Source organism: Amborella trichopoda, chromosome 1 (assembly GCF_054954075.1).
Source record: "Amborella trichopoda isolate Santa Cruz 75 chromosome 1, AtrichopodaSantaCruz75HAP2 v2.0, whole genome shotgun sequence".
Classification (NCBI taxonomy): domain Eukaryota; kingdom Viridiplantae; phylum Streptophyta; class Magnoliopsida; order Amborellales; family Amborellaceae; genus Amborella; species Amborella trichopoda.
In genome coordinates, this window is record NC_142336.1 from 20,590,012 (window position 1) to 20,611,606 (window position 21,595).

The 21,595-nt window shown below is 37.7% G+C and overlaps 1 protein-coding gene across 4 annotated transcripts in view; it reads right to left on the minus strand.

Annotated features, from left to right (window-relative positions):
• Positions 1 to 4,347: 4,347 nt before the first annotated feature.
• The window catches only part of PDV1 (plastid division1), a 54,112-nt gene continuing 36,864 nt past the window's right edge, over positions 4,348 to 21,595 (minus strand). Inside the window, exons 3-4 of one of the 4 annotated variants that reach the window (XM_088853330.1) lie at positions 20,126 to 20,265; positions 18,821 to 19,528 (exon numbers count right to left, since the gene is read on the minus strand). In XM_088853330.1, coding sequence (XP_088709456.1) covers positions 20,156 to 20,265 — 110 coding nt within the window. In that variant the 3' untranslated portion in view covers positions 18,821 to 19,528; positions 20,126 to 20,155. Of the gene's footprint in view, positions 4,453 to 18,820; positions 19,529 to 20,125; positions 20,353 to 21,595 lie in introns of those variants that run through there. The other 3 variants (XM_088853351.1, XM_006839132.4, XM_088853341.1) reach the window with 3 other exon arrangements.

Below are 21,595 nucleotides of genomic sequence, written 5' to 3' on the forward strand. Positions count from 1 at the left end.
CAGTCGCGGGCTATGTCGCTTACCACCTGGGCTTTGTTGTCTATAGCTATAGCTTTGTCTTTGGCTATGTAGCCTAGACCTTAGTGGAGCTCCTATCATCTTGCCCCTCAACTCCTCTACCGGTACCTTTTGTAGATCCTCCTGGTTGGTCCCATCCACTTCATCTGACTGATTCGCAACTCTTCGAAGGCTCTCCTTTTTACTATTGGTTCCTCCTCAACCAGCCATTAATCTTATTACATCCTTATTGAAAATGTAGTCAGGGTTGATTGGGTTGTAATGGCTGACCTCCCTCCTTAACCCTTAGCCCTCTCCCTTAATTCAAGATTATAATGGATGTTTACAAGCTTGTGCAGCCTCCCTGTCTTTGACATGTTCCTCTTTGGAGCATGGATCCTTTTTTTTTTTTGGGGGCTGGAGGTTGGGGGGGTGAATCAGTGGTGATGACGGGCCCCTACACGTTTTATTAATGATCAGAAAAAGGATTTTACATGTACATCAGTACATTCATTTTACAACGCTTGGAGCATGGATCCACTAGAATGTAATTCAATCTCTCGCACCCTATAATGGAACTGGTTTGGATTAGGATCCTGAATGCATTTTTTTTGAGATAGGGACTATGAGTCAGATAATTCCCAGTATGTCGCTTAATCAATTGGAAACAGTAAGTACAATCACACGAACTAGTTATGTAGGAAATATGAATTATGAAGTTTGAAAGCTAACCTGGGCCCAATTCTCCTTGAGTTTTCCTTGCCGTATTGCTCCCCATGTTACCTTGACCATCTATATAGAAAGCAAGCTCTAAAAGCAAATTCTACGTTCTCAATTTACGTACTGCAGTAAACTAAAAAGCCAGAGCCATTTCCTTGGTTATGTAACTCAGAAAGGTCATGTTAGACTCATCAGAAAAAGAAGGGTCCTCATAGACTTGCTTGATGATGGTTTGGAATCAAGCTCTGGAAAGCAATGAGATCATCTTTTTTTTCCCCTGCTAAGTAAAAGATGTTATGACATCCTGAAAGTTAAGGATCTCTCCGAGCGTTTGCAATCTCAATTCCAACGTTTCGGGGATCTTGCTCCTAACCTTAAAAATTAAAGGACTATATACACTCTTTAAAGTACGGATCTCTTTATTTATAGCTGGCGAAAAATGTAACTATGTTAAAAATATAGTTGCATTGCTAGCTGGCTTGAAAATCATCATTTTGGTCATTACCTTGGTCTTTAAGGTTGGGATTGGGAGAATTGAGATCACTAAACTTAAAAATTGAAATCCTTTGAAGATCCCTTTCCTGAAACGAGGGAACTAGAAATGGAGTGGGACCATCACCTATGTTGGGATATCACAACAATTATGAGTAAAACCATAAATCGCTACAGCACCACTACCAAAATTCTGCAGTTCTCATGTGATGTTTGGAAGGAAAGCCATTGTGTTCAATGAGTGGATCAGCAAATGCAAATGGCCATTCTCAAAATATCTCAAGGATGGACCCATCATTAAAAGAAAAACACTTTCCTGGCGCTAAAAAGAAATTAAGTTTTAAAACTCAATCTAATTTAATCAACTTTGGAGATGATCCACATGCTTCAACAAATACAATTTCTTCTTTTGATGGAACTGGAATGGTTCTTCTTTCTCTTCCTCTAGAAATAGTCATCATTAAACAATCTCTTAAAACGAAATAGAAAGCTCTAGAGTCCTAGCAGGTTAAAAACATGAATGAAGAGGATCAGTTTGTCATGTTTATGTGTGGTGTGACCTTGGGGCTGTGGGTTTTTTATGCATGTTTGTTAGTAATTTTGAAATTCATGGGTTTTTTATCCTGATATATAGCAGGAAAGCTAATACTGTGTATTAGTAATAAGTATATATAAGCATATGACCGCACCCTCCCGAACTCTTGGATGATGCATTATTATTTTGAGTCTTTTTTTGCTAACCAAAATATAATGCAAGTATGTAAGTGAAAACACGTGGTTATTCAAGATAATTTGCTCGGTTGTTGAGACTAAAAAATTTGCGTGGCCTTGTTTTTTGACTGGCTCATAGTTAGGATCTCTCTCCTCCCCTCCCCTCTCTTTCACCCCATTCTTATTTCCTTCCATTTTTTTGCAGAATGTGAAGAAGTTCACACTAGCTGGTGAGGGACAGCCACAAACACACCCCAAGGCTGCAAAGGAAATGGATTTGAATTCAAAGGTTGCCAGAGGAACTAGTTAAACGATTTTCAACCTGGGCACACATTTAGTATTGTGTTCATGAGTGACAGTTTTTGATATATGATTGACAGAAATAGCGAAATACCATTCATATTCTTGTTCAGTAGTTCGCCTCACCGGGAAGTAATCTGATGTGTACCAAAAAATTTTGAGCCTGAGCTTACTGAGGCATATTTGGGCAATTCAATTGCACTTTTAACTCGTCTCTGTCGTTACTGTTCTGCAGTTGCCTTAACAGCAGGTTACATGGATGTGAATTGTCCTACTATATATATTTTTGTGGATCGCTGGCTTTTGGATCCAAGATATATATACCCAAACTGTGCGTAGAGAGTTAACAAATTAGTTTTTTTTTTTTTTTTTGGAAGATGTTAACAAGTGTATTGAATGGGGGTGTAAGAATACAAGAGTAGGCCACCTGAGCATTTCAGGGGCTATATACAACAAAAAATGGCTTCTCGTATAATGCAAAAGCAGAAATATGGGAAGGGGTGGGGTCCTTGCAAAAAAACTGAACTCAGCCAGTGGTGTTTGTAGCACCCACCTTGGCGATGAATTTTTTTTCTGGTTCAAAAGATCTCCAAATGATCGTGAGTCCTCGGATAACCTGAGAGATTTTGTTGAAGATGTGGATAAGGGACCCTGGGTCGGAAGCAGCACCCGAAGCCCCGGAAGTAACGTTGTTTGAGTTGCCTTCAATTTCTAGTGAAAGGGATCAAGGTCTGTCAAACAGTTTTGAGCCCCACGGGTAATATGGGGGCTTCGGCTATTTGTGAGTGAGTGGCTCAATGTTATTTGATTCGTTTCGGAGTCTTTTTCGATTTGGTGAGAAAAATAAAGCGATTCGGTGTTTCGGCGGATTTGAGGGAAAATTTTTTTTATTTTATTTAGTATAAATAAATTAGATATTTATATATAAAATATATACAAATGGAAAAAATTATGAGGATTTATAGCCTCACTGAGAGTATGACTTTTAATAGAGAAGAATAACACATCAAGATTCATATAGCCAATCCCAATTAATTGAGAAAAGATTATGATGATAATGATGAATGAGGAACCTAAAATAAAGCAAATAATTTAGGTAAGGTGTCAACTTTATAATGTAGAAGGTGCAATTAGAAAACCCGCAGAAAATGTAGAAGGTGCAATTAGAAAACCCGCAGAAAATATTGTTCGGACTTTGTAAAACCCTCTAATTGATCATTTTGACCTCAAGATGTATGATTCATGAAAATAAAAATAAAAAAAATTTCAAGTTCAGAAAATATTGCATTTTGCAATGTATTATCGTAATTGTCTATTTTCATGATTTTCAAGCATTTATATGAGGGAAAGGTTTCTATACTTCCCCTAAATCATAGAAGATCTATGCTTCTCCTACCATCCCGCCGTCCAATTTTGATCAAGAGAGCCACTCATCGTTTGATCTTAGATCCGACATTTCAAAGTATTTTATTTTTAGGTTTTTTTATAAATTTTTATAAATATAAAATTTGGTATGTGCCATCTTCTCATTAGGGCGAACCTATAAAAAATAATAAAAATAATTTTTTGATAAAATATAATGACCAAAATACCCCTGAAATTTTTAAGGGGTATTTTAGTCATTATATTTTAGTAGAAATATTTCTTTTATATTTTTTGCTAGTGCGAGTTTAATAGAGGACCGGACATACAAAATTTGGTGTTAAAATAGTTTATAAAAAAATAAAATAAAATAAAATAGTGTAGAAACATAACATTGTGATTGGGGCAATCTTAGCCCTCCATTTAGAATGGACGCTTGGATAAGCAGAAGTATATAAGTTTTATGTTGTAGGTGAAGCATAGAAAGCTTATATGTCCACCAAATCTGCATTATTTTTAAATATTTAAATTTATGATTAAGGAAGATACAAATTCTTAGGCCATCAAAAGTTCAACACTAGAACAATAACTTTTGGTACAATTTGGAGGCGTGCCTTACTTCAGTAGTTGTACAAACCAACCCCAAAAATAAAATGTAAATAAAAAATATAAAAGACAATGTTATTTATTTGAGATCAGTGCAAAAAAAAAAACTCGAACTACAAAAATTGCATCTCACTATTCTAGAGAAGCTACATTTACGAACTATAAGATATATAATCATTGGTTACGCTTTGTTCTTTCTACTCTGTAAGCTTCATTCATTAATGAAACGATAGCAGCAGATTCACCATATTGGTGCTCGCCCACCTGAAAAACCACTTTCGTTAGCGCAGAGACCGGTAAATTTTTTAGAATATTTTCACACCCCAGAAAACAGATTAATGCAAAATAAAAAAAAAGAGTTGGAACCTTTGGGCTGCCCTACAAATGCCCCAAATGTACAACAATTCTACTCCATATTTGCAGGCAACATATTGAGCAGATTTGAATGTCATTTTAGAGATCCAAATTGTCACACTTAAAATCAGCTGATTTGATGGGAGTGCGAAATTTTAGAGTGCCCCCAACAGAGGGCGTGATCTTGACCTAAAAGAGATAATCATTTTTTGAGATCTTAATAAGATGATTGAGAATACATGTTACTATTTGATACAAGATAAAATTTTGTATATATGTTCTACATAATGGGCCGCATAAAAGAAAACATAAAACAAATATTATATCAAATTCAAAATAACCAAACGACCCTGCTATTTTTAGGGGCCGTTTGGTTATTTTAAATTTTTTTAAAATATTTTTGTATATTATATGGGTGATGGGTGAGGGGTTACAAGGTGGGGAGTTGATGTTTAGCTTACCAATTCTTGCATGTGTAGAAGGGGATAAGACTGCACGTGGCATTTGCTATGAGCATGATCAGCAGGTTCTAGAGTAATCTAGTCATGGAACACTAAAAGGTAATAAAGAGAGTTCTTCGATATTTAAAGAGAATTGTTGGTCTTGTGCAAGAAGTCGTGCAATATAAAGATAGATTACTACCACATTCGCAACGAGATCCAAGTGCGAGAGATTGAGATCTTTTTTCTTCCAACAAAGGCTATGTTAGCTGATCTTTTGACAAAAGGATTAATGGCAAATGTGTTTAGCGAGCATACACAAGGGATGGGCATGAGAGAGAGAGAGAGAGAGAGAGAGAGAGAGAGGACAGTTGTATGGCCTTTAAAGGCCAAGTGGGAGATGCTAGGGTTTATGACATTTAAAGGCCTAGATAGCATTTAAATAAATTATTTATAGTAAATTGTGTACTTAAGCGATAGTGTACTGTGGCTGACTGACCTAAGATTGTGCAGTCTATGGCTAGGGTTATGTCAAAGAACTTTAGACCTGGGCATGTGGCATTACTGTTGAGAGTTTATTAAGGATCATCTCTTGTTAAGATTGGAGAGATGCCCAACTATGTTGTTTGTAGGCCAAAGGATTTGCATAGTCTCCTGTGTACGAAGAAAGGGCCTATGAGAGATGGTCAAATTCTCAACAGAACTTTCACACAACATTACTTAGGGCAACCACATTGTTTTGGAAAGAAACCCTATATAGAGGTACATGTTGCATGTGCATTGAGAGAGCCCACTTCATATTGTGTGCGCATTTTGACTTGCTCTTTGGCGGAGAACTTGTAATCCATATACTAGGACTGTGGTTCTACTATTTATTGGCTAACTTTGATGAGCCAATCATGAGTCACCGCACTTGACTATGGGTCATGGGTTTCATCGGGTTAGTTTGGGAAGATATTAGTGGATCATGGATCCTATCACAGGGGAAGAAATTGGTTTCTTTTCAAGTAGAAGACATGAGTGTCATACATTAAATTAGAGCTGGGTGCACTGAGTGGAGATGTGCTTCCATAGTTTCATGTGATCCTCGCATACTAATGAAGCTCAAGGATAAGTTATATAAGAGGGGTTGTCATACCATCCATGCTTCATGGTATGGAACATTGGGCAAGAAAAAATGAGTGTAGCTGAGATGAGGATGTTATGATAGATGAGTGATATGATAAGAAAGGATATAATTCATTTGAGGGAACTTAGGGTAACTCCAATAGGCGATAAGATGAGGGAAAATAGATATAGGTGATCTGGCCATATGCAACGGCTACCTTGAACAAACCCATTTAGAAGGGAGATTTGATTCAAGTGGAAGGCTCTTAAAGGCCAAAAGCAAGGCCCAAAAGAACTTGAATGAAAATAATGATAAGATATATGATGACTTTCAATCTGACTGAAGATATGATCATTGATAGAGCAGAGTAGCAGAACTAGATTCGTGTAGCCAACTGCAAATAGCAGGGATAATGCTCGGACAATTATGACGGAGAACGAGTCTTGCAAGAACTTGAATATGTCGACAATAGATATGTAAACAGTAAACACGTGTTGAAAAGCTTTGTAGCAAGAACTTGAGTAAAGACAAGTTAACATAGCATATGCGAGTAGAACAACGTACATCTCATCTGAGAAGCATGTATTATCCCTCTATGAGAAAAGAATTGTAGGCACACACTGCTCTTAATTGATTCCTAAGCTTTAGCGATGCCCTTTCGAAAGAGTATTTGGTAATCATGAAAGTATGTAGAAAAAAAAGCATTTAGGCCATGGTAGGTTAACATTGGGTACTAGTTATCTTAACATGCACGAAGTTCTTCCCCATAATCTTTTTTATTGAAACGGTAAGAGTAATATTCATTAGATAGTGAAGCAAAGCTCCTAAATACAAAAATACAAGACGAAGAAATAGGGAGGAGCATTCCCTAGATCTAAGACTGACCAAACCTAGAGCACAACAATCCCCAAAACCTCATTAATCCTACACCAAAACTACCTAAGCACCAACCAATCCAAACAAAAAAACTCACACAAGCCTCATCTTCTCAAAACAATACTTCCAAGCTCCAACATCCAACAAGTAGCCGCTAGAGAGCACCTCTGTAAGGACCACAATTTTCTCCTAGCCCAGTGACACGCACGGCGATGGAGGGTGAGGTAGAGGCCTAGCGCCGTTTGGAGCATCACCGTACGTGTATAAGAGCTTAGCACAGTATGTGGTAAAGAAGCAGAGGAGAGAGAAAGAAGACGCATCCCCGCGCATGTAAGGGGGTGCAACGCCGTCTGCGCATCACCGCATGCGTTAGCGGTAACGCCACGTGCGTGGGAACTATCGCCGGCTGTGTAAGATGACGCAGCGCCGGCTGTGTAAAAGAGACCCATTGCCGTTTGTGAATTCAAGACCCAGCATTGGCTGTGAAGTGAGAAAGGAAGGGTAACTCCGTGTACGAAAGAGATCACCGTGAGTGAAATTGGGGCATCGTAGTGAGCGTAGCGCCGTCTGTGAACCATCGCTAGCTGCGACCCAGAGTCGTCTGTGAAATGAGAGCAATGTCGTGCGTGAATTGAGGGCAGCGTCAGCAGTGCCTTGGTCAAACGTATGGTCGTCATACGTGTCAGAGCCGTGTGTGATTGCGTCAGCCATAGTTACTTTCACCTACCCGTCAGCCACAGTGAATCCCACCAACCGTGGGTACTTAAGCCTTCCCCCTCCTTTTGGCAACACATTTTTCCTCATTCTACCTTATACTCTCTCTCTCCCTCTCTCCCCAAGGAGCTTACTGCTGCCCCTTGAAGACAACCAACGGGCGGAGGTAGAGGAAGACAGAGAAAGCCGTTGGAGGAGATTGAAGGCATCGTGAGGGATCAAGTAAGTGGGTTTAGCAACGTGCATCACTTCACTTCATAAGGCCTAAACTCAAGTTGCTATGAAGAGCAAGATGATAGAATGAGGTGTATAAAAACAAATGAATAAAAAGGACTTGAATGAATGATTGAGCATTGAGTAATGAAATTGATAAATTTATATAGTAGTTTCCTTGTAAGCTTACTTAATTTGCTTGACATGAGTAAGGCTTGTGTTAAGTTTTATCTTTGGTTAATGAAATGGTGTATCAAATGGATAGCATGTTAAAACGTAGGATGAGGGATTTTCCAGCAACTGTGAGGGTCTTTGCCTTGTTCTTTTCGGTGATCAAATGGTACCCAAATGTGTCCAAAGCGGTCTTGAATTAAAGATATGCATGTTTATTTTAAGTTGGCTTCCTTTATTATGTTAAAATTTTGTATGGATCAAAATATATGCCCCAAAATGTTGGGGCATGTCATTGCCCACAGTCACGGTTAATTCCAGCAACTGACTCTTTTTGTGCCGCACTTTTGACCTATCAAACGGTGCCGAACGTCTTCAAACTGCCACCATTTGAAAGATCAGTGAATAAGCTTGAAGTTGCATGTTTTGATAATTTTGAGATTTCTTGTAAATTTAGAGTTACGCCCCCGAGAAGTGTGGTACGTCACTGTTGTACGTCACAGATCCATGGTTACGCTCGTCTCCTGTTACCCTTCGCTGAATTTCTCATTAAGACATTGAAATAATGCTATATTGATAAGTAATAGGCATGAGTATTATATGAAAATATTCATGCAAATAACATAGGGTTGTGTGGGTGGTGCCATGTAATTGCACATAAGTGAAAAAGTGATAAGTGTAATGGTAATACGATGACTCTGTAATGAATGTTACATGATAAATGCCGAGTTGTTATCGATGATATTTAAGCATAAATACCATGTGAATACTCATGTAGTAGATACCTTGTGTTAAATGTTATGATGTTACGTGACTACTGAATGATTTTGGGTATGACTCCATTCTTGCGTAATGATAAATTGACTTATCTGTCACAATGCACTGAGTGAGCATCAATGACTGGAGTGCTTGAGCATGACATGAGACCATAATGATGACTACTACACAATAGGACACCCATTGGTAGTGGGCACTATTCTGTGATAATGTTGTGGTACTGGCCATTGGATAATGATACTGCTCGCTAGGCGATGGGGCACCCATCGGTAGTGAAGATTGTTATACTGAGAAAAAGAGATGTCGGCTATCCCCTAACTAGCTGAATGATAAGATGCAGTTAGGCAACAGTGAAATGGGAGGGTCGTATCCCTCGAGATTCATGAAAGGAGACTAGTGACTGACGCTTTGCAAGGTAAGTGCCTATCGAACCCCAATGCGCGTTCGTGGCGGTGTGCGTGAGTATGACGATATTACGAAGTAGATTTCCCCACTATTACCCTCCCTCTTGTGAGATGGTAGAGGTCCTAAGCAATGGGATTGACTTAGCCCGATGGATAGGGCCTCTACTGTGGGAGTAGGCGAGCTAAGGAGTGAGTGGGTAACGATTGAATAGTGAATGTGAATCCCTATAATAGCAATGATTGAATACTATCTTCTTTCTGGATATAATGTCTACAATTGATGCACTGATTTGATTTCCAATGTACTTGTCTACTGTGTTGCACCCTTGTATAAATGCATGAACTGTTTATTATACATGAATAGACTTATTATCAATGTATAGCGATTAGACCTACTGACTGGGTTGTATAACTCATTTCATTATTTCTCCTCTCCTTGTAGATTGATAGCGGTAGGTTTAGGGCCTGGAGTTCGTGTTTTGCGACGGGAAGTTGAAGCTAGATTTCTAAAAGAAGGTGCTTAGATCTTGTTTGTATCTGGGCTGCTTGGCCTTGGGTTTTTATTCTTTGTGGATATGTGTAATATTGGGCCTAGATGCCCCGAATTGAAGTATAATATTTTGGAAGAATTTTATATAGTGATTTTTGGTGTATGGGATTTTCTATGTTCATCTGCCAGTTGAGATATTGTTTTAGTTCTTTTCCATGATTTGCTATGTTTACCGCATTATCAAGGCATTGAGTCACTCCGACCTGACTGGCATATACTACATCGAGATCATGGACTCGCACCAGGCCATCCTCTGTCAAGTACGTTTTGGGGGTCGAGGGCAGGGTTGTGACAACCTCCTTATCAACGATCTCCGCGTAGTTGGGGTTTGGGCAACCAACAACCTACCTAGGGTGCCAGTGCTGTAACCGCGACCAACAAAAGGACAAAAAATGGCCAAGAGGAAAAAGAGCGAGAAAGGAGGCCAAAGGAGAAAAGGGCTGGAGTAAGGACATGAGAGGACCAAGAGGAACAAAGAAGAGGTGAGAAAATCAAAGTCATCTTCTCAAAAATTGTACTTGGCCACAAAATAAGAAAATTAGAGCCACAACGGAACTCCAACCTCCATGACAGGGATCCCAGTGAAAAGCCTCATCTTAGGTGTTAACCTATTGTAGCATCATACATTAATCTTCCAGTCCTCAAAAGAAACCCTAAGGACCCATCCTTCGCGACAGGGCTCTCAATGAATAAGCCTCATCTTAGACGTTAACCCCATACAAATATCTTCCTAACCAGAAGACCTAGAAAAAATAATGATAGGATGTCGAATCCCAAGGGTCACTCCATCTTTAGCGTTAACCTTATTGGGGTAGATGAGATATGCAAAAGAGGGAGAGGTAAAGATGAAAGAAGATGCCATGACAAGAATAGGAATGAAAAGGATGGCAAAAGTGAGAAGATGGAGATAGAAAGGATGGAGAGAAAAGACGAATGAGAAAAGGAGGAGCGGAGCAGGGGTGGGGGTGGGGGTGAGGGTGGGGGAGAGGGTCCCCATCCGCACCCAACACTAAAGAACAATCTTTCTCTCTGTCTCTCCTTGAAAACCGAAAGGAAGGGAACTCCTAAAAGATATGCAAAAAAATGGGTCAAGAAAATAAAAATATTAAGAAAGAAAAGGAGAGAACAATAAGAAGAAAATGAAAAGGAACAAAGTAGACAAGATGTAGGATAAAAGACTCAGATCTTATGGCGAAAGCTCGGATCTGAGCCTAGAAACAGAGGACCAAGGAAAAAGAAGTTGGGAGGCAAAGAATCTACTAGAAAAAAAGAGAAAAGATAATGATATAAAAACATTGTTGGTCGCCAGAGGTAGTTGCTAGTCGCCAGAAGATTGTTGCAGGTCGTCGGAGGTCATTGCGGGCCACCGGAATTTGATGCAGGAAGCCGAAGGTCTCTCTCTTCTTGAGGGCTAAGGGCACAAACTAGAGCGATGGCTTGAAGGCGGCTGCAAGGGACGTTGATTGCTTGCAGTGGTTGGACGGTGGCTGGTAGTAAGGATTTGCAGGCGGTGGTTGGATAGTACTTGACGGCGAGGGTTTGCAGGTGGTGATGGCCTCAAATGCTAACGGGCGGTGATGGCCTCAAACCCCTTTACCCAAAAGGGTCTTCCCCATAATTTTATTATTGAAATATTAGATGGAAACTCAAAAACATTCAAAAAGTTTGTGAAAGTTTGTAAACAAAAGAAAAATAAAAATGAATTACATAATAGGAATAATCTGCCAAAGGGTAAAAACAATTTGTAATAATAAACCAACAAAAGTATCCCATCCCATATTCTCAAGTACGTATACTCAAACTTGGATTTTATTAGTTAGAATTCAATCATTTATTTGCAATTTCGCTCCTGGACATACCAAATTCAACATTAAGATTAGAGTGGGATCAAAATGGAGAAGAGTGTCCAAATTCAACATTAAGATTAGAGTGGGGTCAAAATGGAGAAGAGCATGGTTTAATTTAACCCCATAGCACACATCAGCGACTCAACTGGATTTCTATATGAATTCTCTGCATGGCCTCTTTTTCTTTTGATCTTGTGGGATACATGGCTAGGCTTAACTTTGTCTTCTTATCTACGAGAGTCAGTATGGCCTTACAATTTCCTATTTCAAATCTTTTCAATATTTTCTTGCAGTATGTCTCTTGCGATAGCTGTATAGTTCTCTCTTATGTTTCTTGTTGTCTTGAATCCCAGAACAAACGAAGCCTCTCTAAGGTCTTTCATAAGTCTTGTGACAGAAAAACTTTTGTTTTCAAAACAAGAATCATTAAACTACTTGCCATTAGCAGGTCATCGACACATAGAAAGACAAACACAACATCATTCCCATTGACTTTGACATATACATAATAATCTTCCTGATTAGGCACAAAGCCAGCTCTTGACAATGTCTCTTGAAACTTTTTGTATCACTGCTTAGAAGTTTGTTTTAAGCTATAAAGGGATCTTCGTAGTTTACACACTAGATCGTCTTTTCACTTTTTTATGAAACCCCCAAGATGTTCATGTAAATTTCTTCTTCTAATTCCATATTTAGAAATTCCATCTCTACATCTATCTATGGAGCTTGAAGTCAAAATGAGCTACTATAGCTATAAGGATCCTAATAGATGGGATCATAGCTACATGAGAAAATCATCATAGTCAAATCCCTTCTTTATGAGTAAACCCCTTTGCAACTAATCTACCTTTATACTTTTCTAACTTCCCTTCCACATTTAGAGTTTTCTATAGATCCAGGTAAAGCCTATGGGTTTTCTATTATGAGGTAAGGTGATTAAGTCCCAGACATGGTTTTGTTTAATTGAGTTAAGTTCATTGATTATGGCTTCGTCCCACTATTTTTTTTGAACAAGTTATGGCTTCTTCGTAGGAATAAGATTCATGTAAAGATTCCTCTTCAATTCGCTCATAGAACTCTCCTAAGAAAGTGAAGTATTCAAGTTTCTTTCTAATGAGGTTACTTCTCCTACGGCGAGGTTGTTCAAGATCCGCAGACATGCTCGTGTCACTCATAATTTCATAAAATTATGTTGGCATTCAAGTGGCATGACCCTCAAGGAAATGGGCATCTCTAATTTCTAGGACAACCCCTGTATCTAGGTTATAGAACCAATATCCTTTACAATGATGTAGGTATCCTATGAAGATAGACTTAACGATTTTATGATCTAGTTTTTTCTTGTTTTAGTGGGGTATTAAGCATGGGTAGAACACTCTACACTTTAAAATGGTCAAGAGACGGAGCATGGCCAGTGAAGTTCTCATAAGCAATTAGTGAGACTACTTTTAAGGGAGTCTGATTAAGAATAAAACCCGCTGTTAAAACTGCACCCCCGAAGAAATCTAGGGAGAGCTCAGTATGTCCCATCATACGCCTTACCATTCCTATCAGGGTCATGCTCTGACTCTCAGCTACATTGTTCTATTGAGGAGTGTATGGTGTAGTATATTGGCGTATGATAACTTGCTTAGTACAAAACTCTCCTTAAACAATTGCGAGGAATACTCACCGCCCTTATTAGTTCTGTGGATCTTGATTTTTTTGGTTTGTTGGGTCTTTACCTCGGCTTTGTACTCTACAAGACAATCCAGGCTTCTACTTTTTCACTCATCAGGTAAACATGGCCAAAACAAGAGTAGAGATCTATAAAATTGATAAAGTACCTCTTGAGGCCCTAAGCCACCACAATCATAAGACCACAAATATCACTATAGACAACATCTAAAATACCGGTAGCTCTATTTTTGTAAATGATTTTTTAGCTAGCTTTCCTTGAATGCATAATTCACACATTTTTATTAAATATCCTTTAAGGTCCTTTAGAAGTTCCTCTCTCTTTAATCTCTCCATTCTTTTATAATTTACGTGCCCCAGTTCATGTGCCATATGTATACAATATCACAATCATCAAAAAACGAGACATACCAAATAGACTTCTTTATTGCAACTGTAAAGAAATTGTCTATAAGAAGATCGCTCATGACTAATTCCTTGCTTAATTTGGCTTCCACCTTATTATCAGAGAAGATGGTGGAGTATCTAGCCTTAGTCAACTTTGAGACCGAAACTAAACTCTTCGTCATGTCAAGAGCATAAACAGTTTACTTTAGGACCATGTTTTTTTCATTATCCAATTGAAGGACATAATCACCAATACTATGTATTTTTAGTCTTCTCATTGCCACTCATAAAGATATGATGGTACCTTGAATAACCGGTTTAAAAATTTTGAAACTATCCTTGGTGTGAGATACATGGGCAGTAGACACTGAGTCAAAATACCAGGATCCCTCTTTAGGATCTGTTAGCATGGTCTCAACAATAAGAAAAGCATGCTCCCTACCCCCTCTGAAATTCGAATTCTTTGGTGCCTTGCAATACTTAGCTATGTGCCTATACTTGTTGCAGTTATGAGTTCTTTAAGTTCTATTTCTAAGCTCAATTTTCCCATTTTGATTCTCATCTCTCTTATTTGTATTTTTCCCTTTGCTCTTCTTTTACTTAAATGAGCCAGAGTTGGGTTGGAGATTTACCAGATTCAAGAGTCTCCAATACCTGAAGGATCACACACCATTCTTCAATCTTCTTAAGCTTTGAGCTTTGTGATAATTGCATCCAGCTACACGGTGCTCTCCTGTGCAATAAGGGTTGAGGTAAAGGCTTCCTATGAAGTGGGCAACTATTGAGCAAGTGACATACTTGCATACTTTCTTCAAACGTTATTTGTGCCGCTTCAAGTTCTTGGACTAGTTCTTTGAATTGTTGAGTTGCTAGGACTTCTTCCTTCCTTCATCTTCAAATATAAATATTGCTTCATTGCAAATGTCTTTCCGGTGAGAGAAGGGGTAGCATTGTCCTCGAAACTCTTAGAATCTCCTTTGCAATGTTCAATGTTTCAGTACATGAGCATCATCCATAGCTATCAAAAGGAGATACTTAGTCAAGGTGTTTTTACACTCCACTAAGCATAAGCATCCTAGTGAATTATCTTTCATAAGCATTGTCTCTTGGGACCGGTGAAGGAGAATCTGCGAGGATCTGACTAAGTCCTTCATAGTGGACATAGTTTAACTTTCTCTTCCAACTAATATAGTTCGTCCCATGAAACTTCTTGGTTTTAAGAAGTTCAACCATAAAGGTCTTTGCCGCCGTGTTCTTGACTAAAAAAAAAATAAAAGAATCCCTACAGTAAGGTAGTAAGAAGACTAGCTCTAATATGAATGAAAGGTGACTATGTAGAATTCCAAATTATAAATTCAAAAAAATTTATGCATTTTTATTAATTGCTAGAATTTCTACTTATAGGTGCCACAAATACGGTAAATTTAGCCTACTACAATCTAGGATCTTTATAAACTTACCGCCAAAATAAACTTTATTCAATTGAATACAATATTGAGACTTTTGGTGGCAAAAATAATACAAAAACAATAACAAATAAAACTAAATGAGGGATGACTTACTGGCTTTTACCCAGACTTACATTTCTAGAGCTTAGCATACCCAACACCCAATCACCTAATCAATGTCATATTTAAATTGTGGATCCTACTGAATTCCCAAATCTGAATTGGGAAGCTCCTCTAGGATACCTTTATAGAATTTTTAAACCCTAAAAAAAACTAGGGCATGTCACAAAAGGCACAAAACCCTAAGCCTAGGGTTGGACATACCTCTTTTTCTCCCTCTTTTACTAGGTGTGCCACCCTAGAAACCTAAGCTGGTGGCATGCCTATTTTAGAGAGAGAAACTTTTTTTGGGTGAATAAGGAAGAAACTTAGAGAGAGAGAGAGAGAGAGAGAGAGAGATCAAATGTGTAGAATGAAGGGAAGAACATGTGGACCCATCTAGGACGTTGGTGGGGTATATAGGTGACCTATTTGGGACGCCAATAGGGTATTTTGTGAAATCCTTTGAGTTATGCATTTCTATTAAATTGTTTTTATGCATTTCAATCTTTTAGATTATACTTAATTGTGTATTCCTAGAAGTGAAATTGTTCTATATAAGTGCTCTTCCTCTTATTGTTTTTAATAGACCTCCTTTTTTGAATGTGTTGATATCTTCCAACCATGATTATTTTTGAGGACTATGATGATCACTTACCGAGTAGCCAAACTCATCAAACTATAGTAAATTCTTTTCAGGGTAATTCTAATTTCATAAGTTTGAATGCAGCAAGACCATCTTTGAAGAAATTTGTAGTCATAATTGACTTTCCCTTGTAACGTTGGATCGAATTCCCCATTGTAATTTTTGTTTCATCAAGAAATATATACACCTACTCTTCATGTATAATATTTGTTGTGAGTAGACTTTCCATAGATTAAAAAAACAAAAAAAAATATAAAAATAAAAAAAATAAAAAATAAAAAACTATTTTGGTAAATAGGAATTTGAATTTGTTATATATATATATATATATATATATATATATATATAGTATAAGAATAGTCTGTCGCACATCAGAAATGTTAGTGAACTTGGGGCGTGAGGGTGTCCCAACCAAATTAGGAGTTCAATTTGATCCAAAATTATTTAGGTGATTTGTGTGGTGAGAGAAAAAAATAATTTGAGCTTACTATCTTTGAGATCAACCATCATGATTTAGAAAGAATATTCAGAAGCCTTAACCATTGAAATTTTACATGTATCCACTTTTAATCCATCTATAACTTTAACTAGTCAAATATTATCTTAAACAATTCAAGATAAACTAGGAATCATATTCTCTCACAAAGAGATAATTAGAACTTCGAATACAATTATGATTTGGTCAAATATTCTAGTTATTAAGAAAATCACTAAAATCATTTTAACAAAAGACTAACTAAAAAATATTTCTAATAAAATAATATTTTATAACTAAAAAAATCTTGTCTTTTTTTTTTTGAAAAAAACAAGTACACATAGAAGTTGGCATGCCAATTAATGGCACGCGTGGGCTTGGTGGACTTCACATGATGCCCCTATGTGGTGCCCACATGTGTGGGGCCTGGGTCCTTAGCCTTTATGTCGATCCTACCAAAAAAATTTGAAATTTCAAAAACACCCCTGTAATATTAAAATTTCCGAGATACTATTTTAGGGTTTTTACACATTAAAAAATCGTTTTAAAATTCTAAAAAATCTTAAAGATCACATTAATGTATTTTTAGTTGAAAACAATATTTTTTGAGTTTCATATAAATCCAAAACACATAGAAACACAATTTAGAAGTGGTTAGGAATCTAATAGGTCAAAAAAATAGGAAAAAAAAAAGGCACTCCACCCATGTCAAGAACCACGATCTACTACTGCCTTCTCAAACTAACCAACGGGACCTATGACCTACAGTCAAGTACAATGACTCTTAATTGACCTATCATAGTTAGCCAATAAACAGTAGAACCACAGTCCTACTAAATAAATTACAAGTTCCCCGCTTCTAAACAAGTTAAAATGGACACGCAGTGGAAAGGGGATGCTCAAATGTGTCCCTCTTCTATATAGGGTTGATTCTAAAAAAAAATGTGATTGCCATATGTACATGTTGTGAGGAAATTTTGTCGAGGATTTGTCTCTCATTCTCATGAGGCCCTTCCTTCGTACACAGGAGACCATATAGCTTTCTTATATTAAAAACAATGTCTCTAGGCATCTGTCTGACATCAACAAGGGATGACTCTCAACAAACCCTCAATAGTAGTGCCACATGCTTAGGAGTAAGGGGTTTGGACATGACTCAGGCTATAGACTAACTCAATTAGAAGTCAATTAGCCACAATACATTCCAACTGAAGGATCCAAAATTCTACATGTTTATTGTCTCCGCAACCACGATATTAAATAGAAGACTAATAAAAAAAAAAAAACACAAACCTTCTATTTTGAAGTTTAATTTAACCTTCTATTTAATTGTTTTTTTTTGACCTTTCATGGCAATTCTTCAAGAGTCACAAGATCTGCTCTGTTTTTGGAACCCTAAATTCATGGATTAGGACACAAAAATGGATTTGTAGACATTTGGGATCTATTTCAAATCCTCAATCAGTAGGAAACTCGGGGATTCATGCATCCTATGATGCACTAAAAAAAAATTCTTTATTTAAAGGGTGATGGATTCCTCCCACACTACGTTAGTCGATCACTCATTGCAAGTTCTGCGATCCAAATAACGGCCCATACAGAATCGTAATTCTTGGTTTGCCCACCCATAATATTGAATGGATTAGTATAGATCTGAGGGCATACTGAGCCATCTAATGCAGCCAACAACACCCACCTTTACCTTAATATTTATGGTTACGAAACTCGATCTATTTCAATGGGTCTAAGTAACATGGGCACGTGTTTTAAGGTTTTTTTGCACTTGCCAACCCTCCTGACATACTCATCTTAGCACTTAGAAAAAAAATTTCTTCATTTTTTTTCTTAAAATTTTACTAAAAATATACTTACTTTCACCTAAAATATCACTTTTAAACTTCTTTAAATAGAATAAGGTGCGCCATAATTGAAAAACAGACTTGCATCCATATACAATGCTGCCATGTCACATCAATGCTATAAAAATCCATATTAGTTGGTATGATGGCATGGGCTATTTGGACAGAATAATAACAATAGGAAGACAAAACAGCAAAATTATTTTTTAAAAAGAACAGCTTAATGGCCTATCTTTGGAAAATATCATATATAACAGAATTTATAACTGCTTATAATTTTTTTAAAGAATAACGTATAAAATCACTCCATTACCAACTTTCCTTCAACACTTTTAACATGCAAGTGACAAATTACACTCCATTCGAGAACACCAGGGGAAAAATCAATTGATGCTGACAAATTCTATAGTTTCTTGGTTGTGGGGTTTAAACCAGAAGCAGAATAACGCAGAACTCAGCACTTCGTGTTTCTATATTTGGGCAAACAGCATGCAGGCCTAGTGAGACTTATCATAGTGACAGGGTAAGCCTCTCCAGTCCTAATCATACCCTTGATTTCCAAATTTTTCATCTTTGCATGTCACTGATTTGTGAAGCATCTGTGCATCTGGCATTGGAAAATTGCTCATCATTAGATGTTCTAATACAAGATTCCAAAGAGAAAAAAGGAATGGTTATCAAATATCAACAAATGGATTTCATAAGTACAGGCTGCCACAAATATGCCCAGCTTATAAACCGAACTATCAGCCCCTTGCCAACAACACGTCCAAACCTTTAACCCGGCCATCTTTTGAAAGGTCATTTCGTTTGCTCCCACCTTTCATCTCAAAAGAATCATCCACCTCACGCAGATCCCTGATCCCCCTTGCAAAACCGGAATCCTCATCTAACTGTGAACTTCTAGAAGTGGTCCCAGTTCTAAAGGCAACAGGGCGAAGCTGCAATAGCACGTGCATTCCTATGACTATAAGTGCAACATTTCCAAAAAACCCAACAACCCTATCCAACTTCACGGAGTTTTTGGCAACATTAAGCATCTTCGAGAGGGCACTAGAGCTCTTCTCTTCATCTTGAAAATGTTCTCCACTTTGTAATGGTGGCATTTCATATAGATTCTCGGGTGCAACAGAGCGCTCCACTGCTTCCACATCACCAACAAAAGCTAGGGCTTCCTCAATCACTCCATATTTCTTGCCCCGATGATCAGCCAGCCTCATGGCCAGAACCATGCGACTTTGTTCCAGCCTTGCCATAGCCACATCTCTTTCTGCCCTTTGCTGTGACTGCACAGTCTGCATAGTGCAACAGAAAAAATAGTGGCCTTCCATCAAAGCTATTTTGGTGATCATGTAAACCATTACAATTCATACACGGTGCAAATTCTTACAGGCTTTGATCACAGAAAATAAGTCATTATGAACAGGAAATGAACAACAGTTTTTTATTTTTTATTTTTATTTTGGGAGAGAGGGGTTCGGGAGGGAGGCAAGTAAGCACTGAGATTTACTGTTAAGATGATAATACAATAGAAATGTCAGTTTGGTTAATCAATGGAGAAAATGGAAACACTTATAGTTCAGTTTCATCTTTAAATTTATTTTCATTTCCTTTTCTTCTTTACAATCGTTCTTTTTATATAAGTTCTTCTTTACAATCATTTCTTTTCAGTTTCCTTCTCTTTTCTTTGGAGCATGCACTTGATTTTTTCTTCCTCTTTGTTTTTACTCTCTTTCAGTCAATTGTTTTATAAAATAATCCTATTTTGCAATTTGTTATAATATATTAGGTCTAGGCCATCATCAGATGTACATAGTTGATCCAGGATATGCATGTAAATAAGTATAAAGCACTGGCATTATTTTCACTCAGAAAACTTTATGTATAATTACCTGGAAATTCAAGGGTATTCCTGTGACCTTTCAATAAAAAGAGTATGCGACTATCATGACTGCTACATGACTGCTACGTCCTTCGGGCCGATGAGAACCAATAAGCATAGGCCACTCAATCATAAAGTAGAGCCTTGGTCCTGGACCATGAGCCAACAACCCAATGCAAATTTATTAATGCCTTGTCTTGGAACAGTAGCACCTTGTGAACCCACAGACTTGACTGCCTGCGGATTGTATTAGATATAGATTCAAAGGTAGAGTGGCAACAACATGTCAAAAGGAAGAAGATAAAAGGAACTGAATTGGAAGGCAAAATTGATCAAGAGGGTACAAAAAGAAAAACAAAAAAAAAGATTCCAACCCAACCACCCATTCCCATGAGGAGAGGTATCAGAATAAATGTCTTTAGAAGGGGCCCTTTGGATGGCCCTCATTTTTACCACAATGTGGCAACAGATCTGAATACCCTAAAAGCAGATAGCATTTTTGGACTTCTGTAAGAAGTGCACTTAATTTGGGCAACTTGGAATCAGGTCGAACCTAATTCAATGCCAAACTTAGCAATTGGTACTCTGCATATTGAAATTCTCAGAATTACATCCTGGCCAGAATCCGTTCGCAAACAAGATCTAAATCTCCCTGAACACTCTTCTGAAAGTCATTTGAGCGATTGAACTCATGAGATGAATGCTGGAATGATATGCCAGCCAAAGTTGGCCTTTGAAAGCATTCAATCTCATATTCAAAAGAGGAGATCATCTATTTGACTGATGATCTTATTGAACTCATGAGATGAATGCTGGAATGATATGCCAGCCAAAGTTGGCCTTTGAAAGCATTCAATCTCATGATCAAAAGAGGAGATCATCTATTTGACTGATGATCTTAATGGCACCATCATGTCTTCGAGTATATATTGTAGTCCACCTCTGGAACAAGGCAGATGTGGGGCAAGAAACCTAGCAAGGTCACAGTTTATTCCCTAAGCCATCATGTAAAGACTTATTTCATAGAAGGACCCAAATAATGGTTAACAGCACAAAATAAATGAAACTCAATTTTAGAAGAAAATCAAAATATAAATCCAGTACTTCTTTCTACATGTTTTAATAAAAGGAAAAAGTTTATATAAGGGTGAGGCCCTAAACAATCAAATTAAGGCGTGTTGGGTATTTGTGGCTATTAAAGGCCTTTTGAGAGCATGTAATCAATATATTCATATAGTGGAACATAAACTCAATGAGAATATGATCCAATTGGACCAAGATAGGAAAATGATATTTGCCGAGACTCAAACTAGGCTTAATGCGCTAGGCTAGTCGAGATGGAAAACCCTTAATTCTCTGGGCTTAGAGCACAACCAAGGAGGGTTAGCAGATGAGGTCGGAGTTGCCCAACGTAGAGAGCCAAGAGAATGTGTGACCCTTGCAGCATAGAGTACGAAGGCCTAGTTTAAGAGTTCTTGGG